This window comes from Mus caroli, unplaced genomic scaffold (genome assembly GCF_978045245.1).
Source record: "Mus caroli unplaced genomic scaffold, Mus_caroli_1 scaffold_17, whole genome shotgun sequence".
NCBI classification, from domain to species: domain Eukaryota; kingdom Metazoa; phylum Chordata; class Mammalia; order Rodentia; family Muridae; genus Mus; species Mus caroli.
Genome location: NW_028227272.1, coordinates 31,967,855 through 31,988,458, shown reverse-complemented (window position 1 = coordinate 31,988,458; position 20,604 = coordinate 31,967,855). Strand labels below are relative to the sequence as shown.

General features: G+C 47.7%; 1 protein-coding gene across 2 annotated transcripts in view; it reads right to left on the bottom strand.

Moving 5' to 3' along the window:
• Window positions 1-20,604, bottom strand: part of Mylk (myosin light chain kinase) — a 252,091-nt gene that overhangs the window by 38,402 nt on the left and 193,085 nt on the right. For both annotated transcript variants that reach the window (XM_029470833.2, XM_029470832.2), the window contains exons 19-21: window positions 9,685-9,735; window positions 8,626-8,753; window positions 5,889-6,042 (exon numbers count right to left, since the gene is read on the bottom strand). In XM_029470833.2, the coding sequence (XP_029326693.1) occupies window positions 5,889-6,042; window positions 8,626-8,753; window positions 9,685-9,735 (333 nt within the window). The remainder of the gene's footprint in view (window positions 1-5,888; window positions 6,043-8,625; window positions 8,754-9,684; window positions 9,736-20,604) is intronic.

Here is a 20,604-nt window from a genome sequence, read left to right as displayed (position 1 = left end):
AAACCCTTTCATTCTCCACCAACCAAGTCTGAGTCCCCTCACAAAACAGCAGTTAAAACTATGTGATGTGGATTTGTATGCCAAAGTCAGAAAATTTAAGGCTAGCTTGTTTGTCGTTCTCACTGGGAAAATGGTGTTAACAGGTATGTCTGTACACCGAGTAAGCAAACAGACAGGTAAAGACTTCTGTTTCCTCTCCGAAGCCCAGCCAGACAGGGAGGCCAAAGGGATCCTGAAAAACAGCCTTAGGACTCTGTGAAGGAACATCTCAGTATGTCTGTGTGTGGATACATACTCATGAGGCTGTACATATGCAAATATAAAAGTGCACATTCCTACGTGCATAACATTCCTTTTCACCCCTCCTCCACTTTAATTCTCTCCCCCTTCTTTTTAGTTTTAAGTGAATTTAAATAAATAAATAAATTTATTTTGAAATAATTAAATATCAATTTTAACTGTATATTTATTTTGTGGATATTCATATGTACACACATATTCCTTCTCACCTCTCCTCCATTTTAACTATTTTTTCTCTTATTTATTTATTTATTTATTTATTTATTTATTTATTTATTTATTTATTTATTATGAGTCAAGGCCTAACGTGGGCCTGGAACTCATTCCCTAGTCAAAGATGAACCTGAACTTCTGATCCTCCTGACTGCGTGTTCAGTACGTTTAGTACTTCTATTACCCCAGGACACCTGGCGTATGTGGTGCTGGGCTCAGAACTCAAGGTTTCACAGTTCCTAGCCAGGCAGGCACTCTACCCACAGAAGCCCACCCCTAATCTCCTGTCTCCTTCTTTGATATCCTAGCTTAATCTTTGCTGTCTGGGACTCATTTGCTCCCAGAGAGCCACCTCCCATCACTGCGGGCAGCCTCACAGTGAGACTGGTGGCCTCCCATAAGGAGCCACTTCTCCTGGTTGTTTTAAGTCCTGTCAAGGCCACTTCCTTGTTTCCCTGGCGACACAGGAGGCCTCCTGCAACTGATGGAGGAGGAATTGTGAGCCGCTTTCACTGGTTGTTGAAAATGTTCTCTTAGAAATTCTGTTTGTTCTGAAGGATATATTGGTCTTTGTAAGAAACATTTCTGGTGTTGGCAAAGATGTTTATTATTCTAAATCCTCTTAGAGGCAAGTGGCTCAAGTCCTCTGGAAATCAGCTAAGGAAGTGAAGGAGTCTGCTTGGGGGTGGGGGAGGGGTGGGGGTAGGGGAGGAGAAGTCCTACTGTCCCTGCCCCAGACCTCTGGCAGACTTAATCATGGAGGTTTATACAAGTAAAGACCCTGGCCATTGGCCGATTGCCTTCTCTCTGGTTTGCTCTGGAAAAAAACAACTTGGAGAGATCAACGTTGCTGAAGAGTTGCTGTGTGCACCTACCCTTGATACAGGCACCACTAATTTACATGTGGTGGGGCTTCCCTCAGCCAGCACAGGAGAAGGTGCAGAACATGGGGGAGGAGGCTTGCATGACAAGCAGAATGTTGCCACTGTGAAGGGATTTGAACACGAACATTCAGAGAGTCTTGCAGGTTTGTCTTAGTGTTCCACTCTCATCACTATTTTAGGAGACCAAAGGGTCAGGCCCGCATGTGACCAGCAGAACGACAAACCTCCCTGGAACATGGTGCTGGGCCTGTGTGCTTTATAACCCTGACGCTCTTGGACCACAAAGGTTCAGGAGTGCTAGGAGTTTAGGATCCCTCCTCCATGCTTGTCCTCAGAGCTGTGTCTGATGCCCTCTATCCTTTCCAAGTTCAGAGCCCACATGAGTTGAACTAACCACCGGGTGGGACCAGGATTCTCCCATGAGCTTCTCTGCTAAAGACAGACACATCTGGCCTGGACAGTGCCTGGCAAACAAGAGACTGGCTCGCTGGCTACAGCTGGACCCATGCTTCCTCAGAATTCTCCCAGGGCTCCCTGGAGACATGGCTGGCAGAATGGGAAACCCTTCCAGCTGCAAGAGTTTGTGCTCAGTAGAGGGTGGCTATTCCTGGGAAACCAGAGAACCTTGTCTGTGATGCTTCCCATCAGCTCGGCTTCCCTTTGCCCTCTTTGTGTTTGCCCACACCATGTCTGTCTGGGCTGGGCCTGCAGAGATGGCCAAGCACTGATCCTGAATCCAACAGCTACTGGCCTAAACTGCAGCACACTCTTGGAAAGAGACTCTAAGAGGCTGAGGCTGAGGCTGAATTCACGGCGCTGGTTAGTTTTAACTGTCAGTCTGACACAACCATGAATCAACTGGGAAGAAAGCCTTAACAAGGAATTACACAGATCAGGTTGGCCTGTGGGTGTATCTATGGGGAATGTCTTGACTGTTATCTGAGGCAGGAAGATTCAGGCCATTGTGGCTGTAAATTCCCTAGGCAGGGCAACCTGGATAGTATGAGGGGAGTAAGCTAACTGAGAGCAAGAGAGCACACAGCGATGCATTTGGTCTCTTTGCTCTTGGCCATAAATGTGAAATGATTAGCTACCTGTGTTCTAGCCTAGCCTGCCCTGAGATGGTGGACTGTAAGCCAGAATTGTGAGCCAATCCACTCTTTTCTCCCTATGTTGCTTTCGGTCAGGGTGCATTATCAGAGCAAGCCGGAACACTCACTAGTCATGGACAAAGCCACAGGAGAGTCCCACAACCCTGTGCAACCAGACAGGGTTCCGTCCTTTCTATGCTGTCAGGCAGAATGAGACCAAGCTAGTGTCATGCTTACACTGGTAAGCCGAGAATCTCTAAGGCCTATCTCCAGCCCTTCCAAATCACATAAGCTTTAAATCAGAGTGTAGTTGGTGTAGGTTGAGTGTCTAGGGTTCTTGATACTTTGTTTTTCTCCCTTAGAGTTAGGTGGAGGCCTGTTTTTCTTGTGTTGGGTGAGTGACATTAAAGAATCCATCTGGATTCCCTGCTCCTCCCTCATCCTCTCCCAGGTCACACAGAACAGCCCAGAAGGAGCAGGCGCAGGCCCAGGCCAGGCTGCAAACCTCATTCTTACGCTGCTTCTTAAAATACAATAATTAGCCTCGGAAATAGCTAAGTATCCCTCACTTAAACCAACTGGGGGGGGGGGCTAGCTTTTGTTGATTTGAAAATGAGACTCTTGAGTGATCTGAAAAGAAGGCAGCTCTTCAGAGAATATGCCACAAGAGACTTCTGCAGCTAAGGAGCACAAGTCACTTTTAAGTGGCCTTATTTAGTCGGCCCATCAAGTGGATGCGTTTCAAGTGCTTGAAAACTGTCCAGAATAGGTGGAACAATGTCTACTTTATCTCATTTGTGTTTATATCTACTTAATAAACCCCAATCAGTTAATATGCAGATGTCTCTGGAGACACACAGGTAAATCAGCTTAATCCTGGTTTACTTTGGCCTAAGTCTAAATTCATGGGCTCTGAATGGATGTAGCTGTGCTGTGGCCATCAATACGAGTCCTCATTTTATTGAGCGATTCTATTCTTAGCTCTGGGGTGGGGGAGGCAGACAGAGAGCCTGCTCCCCATTCCATTCCCCTCCTAGGACGGCATTTAACATGTTGCTCCTGCCAGCTGGCAGGCAGCCACACCGATGGCCCTGTCAGCACCGCTGTGGAGAATGAGAAACTCAACCATAAAAGGTCAGAATTGCAGCTCCCGCAGTGGGGCTGGGGGAAGGGGAGTGTGGCACGGCCCGGGGTGGCCCCGGATGGGGGTAGGGGGCACTGGTTTCAGAAAAGCAGTTTAAAGTTGTTGACCCCACACAGGGGCAGATGGACGGGAATGCTGAGGAAGAGTTTTCTTTGTCTTAGAGAGATTCTTCACTCTTTAGCCATCCACAGGCCATGGCACATCTGGAGGGCAGGCTTTTGAAAGTCTGAAATGAGTTCTTCCCTTAGTTTCCCTTCTGCATGGCTGGAGACATACCTATCCACCTTGGGCCTACGGTGAGGGTAGGAGATAAAGATGGAGAAGGAAGACTGGGACCAAAGTTAGGGACCACAGAGTGACAGCACTAAGAGAGCCTCTGAGTCCTCTCCAACTGCCAACTTCATCCTTGGAAAGTTCCACCGATCCCCACTGTGGCTCATGAATCCTTTCTACCACTCTTTTGTTCTGTAGGTCTGTGAGCCCTGCTGTGAAGTTGGGGACTTGTCTTCACACTGAACCCAAAGGAGCCCCTTTGTCTAATTTTTACTAAAGGAAACCCTATAAGCTTGAAAGTCAAGATTGACTGGAAAACCTACTCAAATCTAATGTGTATGCAATTAAATACCAGATCAAAGTCTTTCAGGAGGCCCACACAGGCATACAACACAGTCTACTGTCCCCCTAGCTGCACCTTCTTGTGTCCCTCTACTGTACTATATGCATCTGCCACTATATGGGGAACCATGACCGAGGGAAAACAGTGAGCATCACCCATGGGAGGAAGCCATATAGAAAGCGATTTAGATGTGTCAGAAGACAGATCGGGACATAGGAACAGTTACTAGGAAAGAAGGGAACACCAGATCTTGAGACTCGGTCTAAATAGGGGTTCAACTTACTGGGGACTCAGAGATATGGAAAGGGGAAGAACTTAGGGTTAGCAATCACAGTGACCTTAGAGAAACAGTCTCTCTAGACCAAGCAACATGGGATTAAGGGGCAGGTAGCTGTAGAGGGCCAGAGGCAAAGGGGCGAGACTGCTCTGCCACAGGGTTAGCCCAGGGGTTGGGGCACAGAAAGCAGAGCACTGCAGGAAGGCCAATCGATGCAGGGGGTGGGGGGTAATGCCTGTGCTGTTGGAACAAGCGGGGGATGAAAAGCTGAGTGAGCTGAGGATGGTGGAGTCCCGAGAACCTGGGAACTGGACCAAAGAAAAGAACCCTCCTAAAGGTAAAGGAGCCATTGATGGCATGGTATACCATTGATGGCATGATATACCATTGATGGTATGATATACCATTGATGGCATGATATACAGATACCTGGAGGTCTGGAGGCCACCAGGTTCAGAGAAGTCTTGCCTAATGCCTCATAGTTCTCAGTGAAGCTAGAGGCCTAAGGGCTTTGTGTGTGTGCTGGGGGTGGGGTGGGGGTAGGGGGGATGGCAATGGGGAACATGTCTCCAGAGAAGGATGAAAGTTCTGAAGGTCACTAATACCTCAGTCTAGGGGCACCAGAGCATAGCCTGGAGTGTGTACATGATGCATTCTCCATGCTCCAACCCCTGAAACTAAGAGGAAGTGGCCTTGATCCCAGGTGGGGATTTGCAGGTTTGAATCAGATGTCCCCCACAAGTTCCTGCTTCCTAGTTGGTGGTTGTTTGAGGAGAATTAGGAGGTGTGGACTAGCTAGAGGAAGTATGTCCCTGGAGGGAGACTTTAAGGTTTCAAAAGATGTGAGCTGTCTCAAGTTGGTCCTGTCTGTAGGTTGAGATGAGAGCTCTTGGTGCTGCTCCAGTGCGGTGCCTGCCTGCCGCCATGCTCCCCACCATGATGGAGCCTTATCCCTCTAGGAACATAAGCCCCAAATCAACCCAGCCTTCTCTAAGCTGCCTTGATCTGCTGCTTCAGCCCAGCAAAAGAAAACTAAGACACAGAGGGAGTCAGACAATGGTGGGTATGAGCCAGAGGAAGTGAACAATCCACCGAGAAGACCTGTGGCAGGAGGGCTTGGGATCTCTAATGGCTAGGAAGACCCGAGAAACAAGGAGAGGACTCAGTGAATGGAAGATGCTAGGGGGTGGGTGGTGAAGCAGAGGCAGGTATGGAGTCCTGCATCCATTTGCAAGGTATTGTGTGAGAGTAAGGAGAGGAGAAGACAGGGGGAACGAGGAAGCAAGAGGAAGGTGCTGACATCCGGGGTTCGTTCACTTTGTCCCCCACCTCGCTCTTCCTGCTTACTGTTTCCTGGACTCACCCACGACCGTGAGGTTGACTTGGGCCTGCCTGCTGCCCAGCTTGTTCTCCACCACCAGTGTGTAGCAGCCACAGTGCTCCTGCCGCGCGGCCAGGATGGTGAGCTTGCTGCCGCTCTCGCCGTTCTCCACCTTGATATGCTCGCTCTCCTGGATCTGCGGGTACAGGTGGGAGTGAGAAATGGGGCTCCTCACCGGCTATTCCCAAGGACAAATGGGACAGTGGGGAGGGAGCAGGGGTTACTCCATCTTGTCTGGTGTAGTGGTGCATACTTGTAATGCCACTGTTGGGGGCATGGAGACAGGAGGATGCCTGGGAATTGCTGGCTAGCTTAACTGGTAAGTCTAGTGTAACTGTTAAACCTCAGGCCAATAAGACACCATGTCTCAAGGGAGGAAGATGGCTTGCCTGAGGACAGGGTGACACCTGAGGCTGTCCTCTAGCGTGCGTGTGTGCACGGGCGCACACACACACACATACATACACACACACACACACAGAAATAGGATGGCAATTTATGCTAGAGCATTGATAAGCCCTAAAAACAACTTACCAGACCAAACCAAACTAAACAAACAAAAAACAAAAATCCCCAAAACTAAGAAAACAAAAACAAAATAAGACAACAACATCAAAACCAAACCAAAACCAAAACCATGTCCAGAGACAAAGGTGGATATGCCAGAGTGCATGATTCCATCGATCTGAACTGTCCAGAACAGGCAAGCCCATAATAATAACATGTAGGGAGAAGTGGCAGAGACTGAGGAAGGGGAAGAATCACACTGGCTTCTAGGGTGAAGGATTAGGAAATCTGATGCTCACACAGCCTTGTGTATTGACTGATGCCATGGAATTGTATAAGGTGATTTTTAACTAGTTAAAAATGTAGTCAGACATAGTAGCACAGGCTTGTATCTCAGCTGCTCGAGAGTCAGATGGATCACAGCTAGCCTGGACAAATTAGTAAGTTTGAGGACAGCCTGGACAACTTAGTAAGACCTACCTCAAAAAGTAAAAAAGAAGCCTGGAGCTGTAGCTTAATGGTAGAGTACTTGCCTAGCATACATAGGCCTAAATCCAAAATTCAAACCTTAGTACTGAAAAAAACCAAACCAAACCAAACCAAAACTGTAGTTCCTCATGGTAGTCTGAATGAGAGTGGTCCCCACAGGCTCATGTGTTTGAATGGTTAGTCCCTAGCTACTGGAGTGTTTAGGACATGTGGTCTTGTTGGTGGAGGTGTGTCACTGGGAGTGGGTTTTGAGGTTTCAAAAGCCCTTGCCAGCCCCAGTCTCACTCTCTGTCTGCCTGCCTGCCTGCCTGCCTGCCACCATGTTCCACAGCACAATGGTCATAGACTTGCTCTCTGAAATTCTAAGCAAGACCCCAGTTGAATGCTTCCTTTTATAAGTTGCCTTGGTCACAGTGCTTCTTCACAGCAATGGAACAGTGACGAAGACATCCCTCAACTGTGTTAACCACATTCCATGCGCTCAACAGACAGGGCCAGTGGCTACCACACTGGAGAGCACAGATGCGGAAAGGTTCCATAACTGCAGTACGTTTTGTACTGAACTTGATTAACTGGCTCTGAAAGGGACACAGTTCTGCCTTATCCATCAGTCTAGGCAGGCAGGGCCCCATGTTCTTCTCCATCTCCCTCAGAGCTAGTTCTTGTGGCTCATCTCATGACAATTTGCATGGTGTGAGCATGCTGACAGAGCTTACAAAGAATCCTCATACCTTCTGCAAAGTGGTTTTTGATCTTCCTAATGCTGTAGCCCTTTAATATAGTTTCTCCTATTTGGTGACCCCCCCCCAACCATAAAATTATTTTGTTGCTATTTCATAACTGTAATTTTGTTACTATTATCACTTGTACTATAAATATCTATGTTTTCTGATGGTCTTAGGTGACTTTAGTGAAAAGGTCATTCAACCCCAAAGGGGTCATGACCCACAGGTCAAGAACCATTATTGCTCTAATAGGTTCCCAGTGCAGAACCAGCCCAGCACATTGGGATGTCTGCTGATCACACACATGAGTATCATTACCAGTGTGAACACTGAGAAGCTGGGCCCTGCAAAATTCAAATGTTTTCATAGGGAGCATATTATAAATTGTAGTTATACTTCTGGGTCATTCGGCCAAAATTCTATTCAATGTATAATTTATATACCCAAATACCTAGGCTTGCTTTGATCTTTTAGCATGTGTTAAGTGGAAGCTGTTAACCAGCCAGGACAGCAGTGATGGTGTCTGAGGGGGTCACCTGAGGGCTTTGACTTCCTGCCTCCAAAAAGAATTCTAGGCAGATGGACTCAGATGAGGGCAGGAGTAATTTTATTAAACAGACTGCCAATAAAACCAGGGCTCATTGGTAGAAACAGAAGAAAATGTTAGTAAGAACTCAGGTTTGGTGGATAGGTTTGCTTTCCCCTTTCTTTTGTAATAATCTTTCTTTTTCAGTAACCGGGTTTTGGGGTACTATGCATCATCTTAGGCTATATCCCTGGCCTCTGGGTTTTATTTGAGCAGGACCCTGTAAGGTTGGCTGGGCTGTTCTTGATCTTGCAATTCTCTTGCCTTGGCCTTCCAAGTGCTGGGATTTCAGGGATGTATCACCATACCCAGCGCTCTCCTCCACTTCCAAAGTGAAACAGAGCACGGCCCCCTGGCCACCCAGCATTTCTCATGGGAGTTGTCCTCAGGCCACCCGGCTTCCACGACTGACCTGCTTTCGGAACTTCATCCACTTGCAGGTGATGGGCTGGGTCCCAGCCACTTTCCCAAACAGCTCCACAGGCTCTCCTGCGCGCACCTTCTGGTCCTCGGGGAACTGGATGATTTGAGGGGGCATAGCTAGGAGGGGACAAGCAGAATGTGAGTCGGGGCCTTAGACATGGTGACCTCACCGGCACTGCTGGCAACGGTAGTCTGGTGGAGCTCTCTTCCCGTCTGGAATCTTTAAGATAAGAATGAAGGTATTGACCCCTGCTCCAAAAGCTCTGAATGCAGGGAGCCTGATAGCCTTGTCTACCCTTTAGAGTCCCCAGAAGTGACCCACACAATCTACACAACATAGTTCTTCACAGATTGATTGTGGGGGAAATTTGTGCCTCCCCATAATGGTTGGAATCGCTGTCCCAATGATTATTTCTTTTCTTTTTTTTTTTTTCGTTTTTCGAGACAGGGTTTCTCTGCATAGCCCTGGCTATCCTGGAGCTCACTTTGTAGACCAGGCTGGCCTCGAACTCAGAAATCCGCCTGCCTCTGCCTCCCGAGTGCTGGGATTAAAGGCGTTCACCACCACGCCCGGCCCAATGATTATTTCTTAATTTAGCATTAGCTTGCATCCAGCCTTTCAGTTACCCTGGCTGATAGGCTCAATGTGGTTTGTGCCTTCAAATGTCTCCCCAGGGACAACAAACCATCCCGGAAAACAAGGACATACAGAACAGGGCCTAAAAGTACTATGATGTGGGTCACCCTCCTGCAAAGTAGAGACTGAGGCTGAGGCCTAACTTTGTAGAAGGGACAGGAAAGAAGCCACCATCAGTATATGATGTGGCACGCATAGATAGAGGCAGAGGAAGGAAGCAGGAGGGAACAGGGATGAGGTACCAGCTGGTCCTAGGCTCCCTAGAGGAGAAGGAGGCAGCCCAAAATGTGGAGCTTGGACAGGGGAAGGATCTGCTGCCCACTACCCATATATGGTCAGAAGTCAGAAGGCAGAGAAGAAGGCCGCATGGCAGATGACCCCCTAGCCCTCAGGTAGGACTGTGACTGTTACCTGCTTTTGTAGGTGTCTTTGGGGCAGGTTTCTTTTTCACAGTTGCATCGCCTGAAACAAAAAAAGCTTACACGTTATGATGTTAAGATGTCAGTTCTGGGGCTGGTAAGATGGCTCAGCGGTTAAGAGCGCCGACTGCTCTTCCAAAGGTCCTGAGTTCAAACCCCAGCAACCACATGGTGGCTCACAACCATCTGTAATGAAATCTGATGCCCTCTTCTGGAGTGTCTGAAGACAGCTACAGTGTACTTACATATAATAAATAAATAAATATTTAAAAAAAAAGATGTCAGTTCTGTTCCGGCCCCTCATGTATAGACACCCCTCATTCTACTATGCCTTCCCGTGGATCTCCATGCCCTGATACAATCTTTTTTTTGTTTTGTTTTGTTTTGTTTTGTTTTGTTTTTCGAGACAGGGTTTCTCTGTATTGCCATGGCTGTCCTGGAACTCACTGTAGACCAGGCTGGCCTCGAACTCAGAAATCCACCTGCCTCTGCCTCCCGAGTGCTGGGATTAAAGGCGTGCGCCACCACGCCCGGCTACCTGATACAATCTTATGATTCAGTGAATGTCAGTTCTTGAGGGCCTCAGTAGGGGTCCCTCGGACCAGTGGAATAGAAGTTCTCAAAACTCAAATGCCCCTCATAGTCCTACTTAAAGATGACAACCAAAAACTCACTAACTACATGCTCACCCTAACTTTCAGGAAATGCAGAAAGGAAATTATGTCAGATACAGCAACTAAAATTAGCCCTGGTATGGATCCAAGGGTCTCCGGCTTCCTTTAGGTCACAGGCTGTGACTGGTCGTTGTTTCTTAAACAACAAAACACAACAAAACAAAACTCCCCAAACCAAACCCTCAATGAAGGAATCAGTGAATGAATGGAAGCTGGGAGCAGCAACCCCTGCCTGCAATCAGCCTTGGGAGGCTGAGGAAAACACTTTCACAAGTTCAAAAGCTGCCTGGGCAGCACAGGGAGTTCCCAGGGAGCCTGGGCTGCTGGGCACTATTGCAATCTCTGACCCTCAGAACTAATGAATAGTATCTTGCCATCTTTCCTCTCTACTCTACTTTCCTCAAACCTTAACAAAAAATTAAAAATAAAAACCTGACTTAGACAGAAACGCTTCATACACACGACTCAACCCATCTGTCTAAATAAAAATAAGACACCCAGGCAGAAACACCTGCATTGTTTCCCATGGCTGGGTTTTCTACTTCTTTCAGGTCATTTTTAAAAAATAAAATGTACCATTTCTCCCTTCCCTTTTCCTTCCCTCAACCCTTCCCTTGCTCTCACAAGTTCACGGCTCCCTTTCCTTTACTGTTGGAAAGTGTTTTTTTTCTCCTTAGCTATGGGAAGCCAGATTCAAAGCATCCTTATTATATATATCATCCCACTTATGTGGTGCTCTAGAAAGGCCAAACCATAGGAACAGAGAACAGGTCATGGCTGCGGGGGTGCTGAGGAAGGATTGACAAGCAGCACAGGGAGGCCTATCCTGACGGCAGTGGTTTGCTCACGACTCACACAATATGCACTACTGAAGATGCACATGCAGGGAAAGTACACTTTCATTCAAAACTGTGTCGGGCACAGCACCCAGGAGATCTGAATCCTAGCCCCTGGGCTAGGGATTTAGCTTGGTGATGAAATGCTTGCCCAAGAAGCACAAGGCCCTGGTTTCTATTCCCAGAACCACAGAATGATGATGATGATGATGAGAGAGAGAGAGAGAGAGAGAGAGAATCTTTACTCACAGCTCTTACCCTGATTTATTACCCCCCTTGGCACTTATCATATCTTCACTTGTTTTATTATCTGCACCCCCTTTCCTACCAAAGTGCAATATTTTGAGGTGGGGTATTTTTGTTGTTGTTCACTATTATATATTCAATGTACATGACACGCAGTAGGCACTCAATACCTGCTTGTTAAATGAGTGAGTGGGTGGATATTGAGTCACTTGGCTACTGCAGAATGGAGGGACAGCTCTAGGGCTAGGCACATCTGTGGAACTGCTCTGCGACCACAGGTGGTTTGGCGAGCCCTGGGTATCTCCACAGAGGAGACAGTGCTGCCACGCAACCGACGTCTCTCAGAAGACAACTGAAAGGAAGGGCCCCAGTGCCGACAAGTGTGGCTTAGTGGCTATGTCTAGGGAAGAGGTCTGCTTCCTCTCTCACTGGCTGCCATGAGTGAGCCCTATCTTATTGTGGGCCTACTATGTGTAACTCAGTAAACACTATGAACTAGGGTAGTGGAGAGAAAACCATATAGATGTCAAAACATAGGCTTAATGTCAAGATCCTAAACATTTAGGTAGTGCAGTCCACAAGAAGGGCTTCTCTCTTTTAAGGAATAATTCTAGGGCAGCTGGGAGTATTCAAATATTGTTAATAAATTAGATGATAGTACTCTATGGATGTTTTTCTATTTTGATCATCTTAATGTGGGTATGGAACACATTTGCTTTTAGGAAAGATCAACTCTAAAGTCTTTACATGTTTAAGGTTTATGGGTATAATTTTCTTTTGGGATGCACAAAAGCATAATTATGTATGCGTGTGTGTGTGTGCATGTGTGTGTATAGAGTTGGAGAGAAATTCAGAGAAAGAGGGAATGACGGGGTATAAAGTCAGGGACAGCAGCTGCTCAGTGAAGACAAGGCCCTGGGTTCAACCAGAGGCCACCCCCTACGTACCTAGAAGGAACGAATATATGGAAAAGAGACCACAAAATATTAATATCTGTGAGGAGTCTGAAAGGTATAGAATAACCATCTATATTAAAATAATTTCAAAATCAGAGTTAAATAGGAAGCTAAAAAGTAAGATAAAGGGACTGTAGAGCTGGCTTAGCGATTCAGAGAACTTGATGCTCTGACAGAGTACCCAGGTTCAGTATCTAGCACCCACATGGTGGTTCACAACCATCTGTAACTGATGCCCTCTTCTGGCTTCAAAGGCATGAGGCAGGCATGTGATATATATATATATATATATATATATATATATATATACACACACACACATGTAGATTAACAATCATACACATAAAATAAGTCTTTAAATTTTTTCTAAAAACAAAATAACACCCAGTTGCTCAAACACAGCAGAAGAGAGAGCCCTGTGCGTGTTGAGAACATGGCCATCAGCTCATTACTGAGGAATGGTGGACCCAAGGCCTAAGAAGGTGGCCCGAGAGAACAGGGAGAAAAAACATCTCCATCTGTCTAACATCAGATGATGCAGTCTCAAGGGTGGTGTTCAGTAGAGCTTGGCCAGGAGACACCCATTATGACAGGAAGTTGAATGAAGCTCGTGTGTCCATTTAAACGAAAGAAAACTAAGTATTACTTCCTCTACTGAACTAGTTTCATTCTCAGTACTTAATAGCCCAAACATGGCTATCACAGAGTGCAGGCACAGAACATGTTCACTGTTACAGAGAGTTCTGCTGGACAGCATTAGCCTCGTGGGCCAGAGAGCTGGGTCTTTAGCTTGAGAGATCAAAGGACCGTTTCACACATAGCTGTCACACTGGGTCTCCATCCTCAGGTCTTCACAGGGCGACAAGGATATCCAGTTAGGATGCTGCCACCTCTTGGAAGGTACTCAGAAGCACCACACAGAAAAGATGAATGATGGATAGAGCAGGCATTAAAAGAAGTTAGGGAACTAAACAAGGTGGGGGTACAAAAGTATTTTGAGATTTCTCTCTTAGAAACACAGGGAGATTGTAGCAAAGGAAAACAGAATGTGAGAGATGATGAAGTTTGGCTTGGTCAAGTGGACACGATGGATGACGGTATTGATCCGTATGGAAGTTTCTAGAAGCCAGGGTCAGAGTCCTGGAGAAACAATGGCAGAGACTGGAAAGTGAAGATTTAAGCTGCAATTAGAATGAGAACTGGGAAGCTTCATCAAAGACTGCGGGGAAAGAAATACACGGGAAGGTGGGGATGACCAGTGACCCAATGACTGGGGCTTAACCCTGGTGATGCACCTCGGAGTAACAGCTGGGTCACATGAGGGGCAGGGGGAGGTCTTGGGGGTGGGGTGGGGAGAGACCTGGAGAGTGGAGAGAACGTCACTGTGAGCAAGGGTGGAGGCTAGGTGTTGGATGGAGGAATGGCCAGGACTTATCCCCTGGTGACGGGAAGTGTCGGGGGAAGCTGGAGGCTAGTGGGTCCCACGTCATTCCAGAGACCATATCCAAGGAAGATGGAGAGGCTGGGTACCCAAGAAAACCCTAGTCGGTAACACTTCTGGTGCTGAATGGACAAAGAAAAACACTGAAGAAGGGATAAAGTAAGGCTACTCCTGTGCTGGAGGCTGACTTCCAGGATGCAGGCTCGAAGGATGGAGAACCTAAAGACGATGAGGGAAGAGCCCAGGGGAGCAAGGCAGAAGGCAATGTCCAGAGGAGCTGCCTGCTGTCTTCCACAAACATGTCGAAGCTGTAGCTGTCAGCAGTTCAGAACGAGGCTGCCTCAGGCATAGGGCCTTTGGAAAGGTGACTGCATTAAAAAAAAAAAGTCATGAGGGCAGACCCTAGGCCAATCTGACTTGTGACCTTGCAAAAAAGGGAGGAAGAAGAAGACGAGGGGGGGGGAGGTGCAGAGAAGGAAGGAGGCAGAGAAAGGCCGGAGACACAGAAGGCACCATAGGAGGAGGAAGATCAGAAAGAAGACAGACATCTGTAAACCAAAGGAGAGAGACCCTGATCTTGGATGTCTGACCTGTGTTTCAGCTACCCTGCCCACTATCTTGTTACAGCAGCCTTGGCTCGCTGTCAGAGAGCTCCTGCAGAAAGAGTGGGGGTGAACGGGGAGGAGGAAGACAGTCCCTGGGATGTGAACTGGGGGACACAAGGAGGTGGGCAGTATGAAACCAGAGGCTACAAAGACTCGTGCTTGTTGGCTCTGAGAAACCTATGTGGCTAGAAGCAAGCACCCATCTGTAGATCTTTCAATGTTAGGTTTAAATAGGATTGGATGCCACGTGTTAAATTTGTTCTATAAATTTGTGGTTATTGCTCTTTGAATTTGTTGGCATTTGAAGCTGCTCAGTAAAAACAACTTTAAAGGTTAACAATGTTCTAGATGCTCTCCATATTTTATATGACCATCTGTAGGAATCCATTAACCGTGTTCTGTGCACACAGGGGAAGCTGAGTCACAGGATTCTAAAGCTATAGCTTCTCACAGGTGTCCTTTCTACTCTGCCCAAAAGCAAGCAGGACACCTCACCGTGTTTCCCTCTCACGAAGAGGGGGCTGGAATCTCACGTAAGTCTGGTAGCTTCCCAAGTTCATAAAGCCATACATGGCTCAGCTAGAACTAGAGCCACTGGCCATCCATCATGTGTCTGGCTGCCACACAGTCCACCCTCTAAGCCAAGCCTTTGAAACCCTTCTCCCCGCCGACCCCCCCCCGCCCGCCCCCATGCAAATGGGCTAAGGCTCTGGAGCAGGACTGGGATTCAAATATTGCTCTATCACTAGCTAAGCTGAGGAACTAAAGCCCGTTATATAACGTTTCAGCACGTTGGTTTCCTATTTAAAAGTAGTCCTGGGAAGGCTAATGAGTTGGCTCAGTGGGGAAAGGTGCTTGCGGCCAAGCCTAAAGACCTGAGTTTGATCCTCAGGACTGATCGAGTGGGAGAAAAACCAACAATCCCAAGTCGTCCTCTGACTTCCACAATAGTCACAGCATGTGCACACACAACAAACAAACAAATAAATCTATTTTGCAAAAATTTACAAAGAAAGATATATATTTTTTTAAACAGAAAAATAAGGCACTCAGCGCATGCTCTGCACCGGCCCCTCCCCCTCACTCAGCACTCTTTCCCAAACATGCAGATCCCAAAGGACTTCTCTGCTCTCTGGGATAAACTTAGCTCCTCCAGTTATCTGGAATGTGATGGATAGTCTTGATTGTCAACATGATGGGGCTAAGAATCACCTAGGAGACACCTCCGAGTAGGCCTGTGTTTCCAGAGGGGTTTAAGGAGCCAAGAGTCATCCGGAATGTGAGGCACACTATGCAATGGGGAGAGGGTACTGACTGAGCAAGGAGGGGGGGACTGAGCACCGGCATTCACTCACTCTCTGCTGCCTGACCTCAGATGTGATGTGACTAGCAGCCACAGCTCTTACTGCCACAGCGCTCACCACTACACCTTCCCACCGTGATGGGCGCCACCCTTAAACCGGGAGCCAAAATGAAGTCTTCCTCCCTTACGTTGCTTTCGTCTGCTGTTTTGTTATAGTGAGAAGAAAGGTAACTAATGCCTGACCCTGCTGGCCTCTTCCGCTGACATCCTCACTTGTGTCCCATGTCACATGTCCTTACTGTCCTTCTCCTCAGCCCAGGTTCCTAGGAAATGCTCTGGTTGGTCCAGATGTCCAAACTCAGTAGAGATAAACTGATCAGTAGAGAGTTCCCACTTCTCTCGGCTCACCCTTCTTATTATCTATCGCCCGGACCCTTGCCTTTCATTCTGTCTCCACCACTGCAAACTTTCTACACTGGCCACTGTCAGAGAGGAACATCCTACAACAGCAAGGAGACCTACCATCGTTGTAAATCCCATGATGGCTACAGACCCCTGGGTAAAGGAGGGGACAGAGTGCCCTCCATCTGCCACCTCTGAGAGGGGGCTGGGGCACCTCCCTGGGCAGTCAGCCCCCACCCACACCCTACCTGGCACAGGCCTGACCTCTCAACTCCCCTGTCCCCATCCAGGGTGCTTTGCTCACTGCTGCTCTTAAGGACTCTTTCTGTCACCCTCTCCTGCCCATGTTTTCCCTGGAGCTCAGCCTTCCTTCTGAGCCTACCTCTGTGTCTAACCCCTTAGACATCCCTACCCAGAGGATTCCAAACTATACCAAGCCTCCCTTTCCCCAGTCAAACTCAGGCTCTTCTCCTCTGACTGCTTCTTGTCCCACTTCTTCCCCACAGCCTGTCACAAGTGCTCACCAATTCCATCAACTGAATACATGCTCAGCCCTCTCCCCCACCCCACCCCCACCCTGCACAGGACTCACTATCACTGCCCCATTCATTCTAAACTCAATACCATGCCAACACCTCTTGTCCCCCAGTCCCCGCCCTAACACATCTGTCATACTGGGACCAAAGTGACTTTTCTATAAACCTGATGCTTCTTTTTGCTGAAACCTCTCTAGTGGCTACCCACAACCACTGAGGACCAAGTCCACCGGGTCTCTGACAAGGCCCTGGAGATCTGCTCTGGTTTTCACCTTCAGTCTTCTTTCACACACTTTCTTTGGTGAATACTCTTCCTTATGTCCTCTATTCTCAATGTCCGTGGTTCTCAAATGTCAGTGTGTGCTATGGTTGCCAAGGGAATTCTGGCTATGTACTTGTCTTTAGGTGTTGCTCCTCTGTACTACACACTCAGCATCTTTCAGATCTGAGGGTGCACTAGCACATTGCCATGGGCTCTCTGGACATGCTGGCACCTTTGGTTGACTTCCACACCTTCTGTAAGCAGCTCTCGGCTCAGGCACACTACCTCCAGGAGCCCATGCTTCTCCTAGTTGGGTCCATCCCAGTCCCAATCCAGTTCAGAAGCCTACTAACAAAACGTATATGCCAAGTTCCCTGGGGACAGCAAAGGTCCCCCGCTTACCTCTGGGGCCTAGCAGCAAACTGGGCATAAGCTTGATAAGTGGTTATTAGAGGACAGAGACTGCAGAGATCGCTGAGAACCTGGGTAATTCTAATGAATTAATACTGAGATAGAAGCCAGAGGCTGCAAATCACACTTTGCACAATGTTAAGTACGTGCTCTGTTACTTCCTTGATCAAAACTGCCAAGTGTTGAGGCTTCTGCTCTAGATGGGAGACTGAGGCTGGAAGGGAAACAGCCCACTGAAATCACAAGTAAGGGTAAAGAAACAGAAACTTTCCCAGGAAAGCCGAGGCACTGCTGGAAACATCTACTCCTCATGACTGATTCTGGTACTCTCTTCTGCTTCTGCCCACCCTGCCCAAGCCTAAACTACTACTGCCCTAGAGATCTTTCCTTCTTTCCTGGAGGGAAGTCTGTCCCTCATGGAAGTTTCTAGACTGCTCAGTCTGAAGACAGATGGGTTCCTCTTTCCTAGTTGAGCAGAGTGAGAGGGTTTGAGAAGACAGTTGGGGAGCTGGTGTTAACAACAGCCTTGGGTACAGGCAGGTCCCTGCCTCTCTGCCTCTCTGGGGACATTTGCCTTTTTAGGTAGTTAACTATAAATAGGCATCAAACCCTTTAAAGTTCTCCAAATCAGCATTCTCTGTTGGCTCAAGGCTCCTGGGAGTGACACAGGGTGGGTAAGGGAAGGACAGCCACCCCTGAGGCTGGCAAGGGAGCCTGAAGCTAGAGGGCCAAATCCTGATGCCCTCCCATGCCCTAAGGAAGGTTCAAGGCATCAAGTGATTGTCCTCTCACCTGCTGGCTCCTTCTAGTACATTTTTACAGACATGTGTAGACATACTGGGTGTTTTCTGAGAATTAACATCTCTGGGCAAATTACCCCCTTAGCTCCCCTCATAGCAAAGGCAGTCCTATCAGAAGATTCCAGAGGAACACAGCTCCTCTTGTTGCTGGAAGCTCTCATTCTCATTCTCATTCTCATTCTCATGGAATGCCATGACAGTTGTGAAAGAGGAGTCTAGCATGGCCAGGCCATCGGGGCCAGCACTGCTGGTCAACTCTCAACAGCTGCTTCTGGGAAGGACCGATGTTGCTGGTTGATCGGCTCAAGGGAGATACTGAAAAGGTTGAGGGAGGGGCTGGGAGTAGCTGCCTAGTGAGGGGGTCATCACTGTGTTCCAGGCATGTGCACACATAGGTGCATGTCGGGTACTATCATATGGAACACCAGCACTGTAGTGGGGTGTAAGAAGAGTTGGTGCCTGCTTTCAGGGGCATTTGTATGAGCATCTTAGCTATTTTCTGTGGGCCCCACGTTTTTTACTGTTAGGAAAGACTTGATGTCACATCCCAACTTCTTCTAGATTTCCTTTCAGCCCTGTGGATTCTATGAGGATTTAGCATTTCCCCGTAAAGAATCTTAAAAAGGAAAGAGAAAAAGAGATTTGATCCTAGAGAAGACCAAGGATACTGGACAGCGTGTTTGATGTCTATAGAAACTTCCAAGTTGACACAGCTCTTAGATTCATAGGGACACATAAGAAAGGCCAGAACAAAGAAAAACAGTGTAATCAGAATGGCCCACTGGGGTCATATGCCCATATGCACCACCCTCTGGGGACAAGTGTCTAGATCAGGCACAGACTCTGAGGGAACCTTGCACCTGAGTTGTCCTTAAGTCACAGAACAGTGAAGGCAAGGACCCTGAAAGCAAGAGGGACTCATGGGCTGACTGTCAAGTGGACCCAACTGAAATGACTGCTATGCTAAGCTGTAAAACCCAAGAGATGCTCACTGACTGTCTCCTGTTCAGACCCCGAATCTGCTGCCTGCTGCATTGCGTCATCGGCATCCTACTATCTTTTTAACATATTTTCTTAAGCCATCTTTAAAACCCTAGAAATCCATCCTTCAACCAAGTAATATGCTTGCCTTCCTCTACAGAAAACTCCCCAAAATTACACTGGCTGTTGCAATCCCCTCCAGAAGGAGCACCCCAAGGTGAGGCTTTAGGCTCCAGACACTTTCTCTACAGGATGTTCCCAATACTGTGTAACCCCAGCTTTGCTTCTGAGGCTGCAGATGCCTCTGCACACAGATGCTAAGGAGGATTAGCCATCTTCACCAGAACTGTGGCTTGCTGTCATGGCTGGACAAGGTTTGAGCCCAGCCATGGAAAGTGCCCATTGGATATTGGGGAAAAGCGTGTTCTAAAAGAGCAAAGGGCATTGAGGAAGCTATGTGTTTAATTAGTGGGACAACCAAGACTTCTGTTTCCTCCTCTCTAGCCCTAAGGCTTTCTTGCTATGCCCTATGTCTGAGCAATGCCCTGGAAGTAGCTACAGTAAGCCAGCTTCTGGACACACAGAGGTTCACTGTGGTGTCCCTGTCTCTCAGTGGCTAAATCAGCTCAGGCAGAGACTGCTGTGTTTTTCTCTGGGCCTGTGATCGTCTTCCCTGTCTCATCTCCAAGACAAGAGGAGGAGCCATTCCGTGCTGAGGGAGTAGGGAAAGTACTCTGGGGATGATGACATTAGATTTTTACCAAGAAGAGAAAATAAACAGAGAGGACATTTTGGGTAAGATGATAAAAATGGAGGGAAGGCTGGACCAATTAGCTAGCAATATTGAGCAATATGGTTCAACGTCAACTTTCCTGACCCTTACGTTGAGGTTATATTTGTAGGAAATACACAATGAGAAGATTTTAAATGATATCTGTCTATCTAAATGAAAAAATATAATTATATACAGACAGAATGTTAAAACCACAGGATATAATGTAAAGGACTCTTAAGTAAAGGGGATACAGAGGTGTGTGTACTCTTCTTGTGCCTCTCTGTAACTTTGAAATGTATCAAAATGGCTATTTTAAAAGTCCCACTGGGAGGCATATGGCCAACACACTGACAGGTCTCTGGATCCAGGGACACACACCAGCGCCTTTCCTTTGTCTCCTTCCAGGTTCCAGTGGTCCTGACACCTCTGCCACCCCACCTCTTTGTGCTGTTCCTTTGGGCTAGGGAAAGAACTGTTATTGTGTTTCTGTGGACAACGTGGAGCAAAGTCAAGTCTACGGCAAGGTGAAAGGGGCGTGGCAGAAAGACAGACCACCACAGTTCTGTTCCTTACCAGCTAGGAGTTGTTCGGCGGGACCAGTTCATCGCTAGGGTTCAGTTTTGCTTCTCTATGAAATGGGAGCAGCAAGTGTTTCTAAGACAGTGGAGGCTTGGCTCGGGTCAC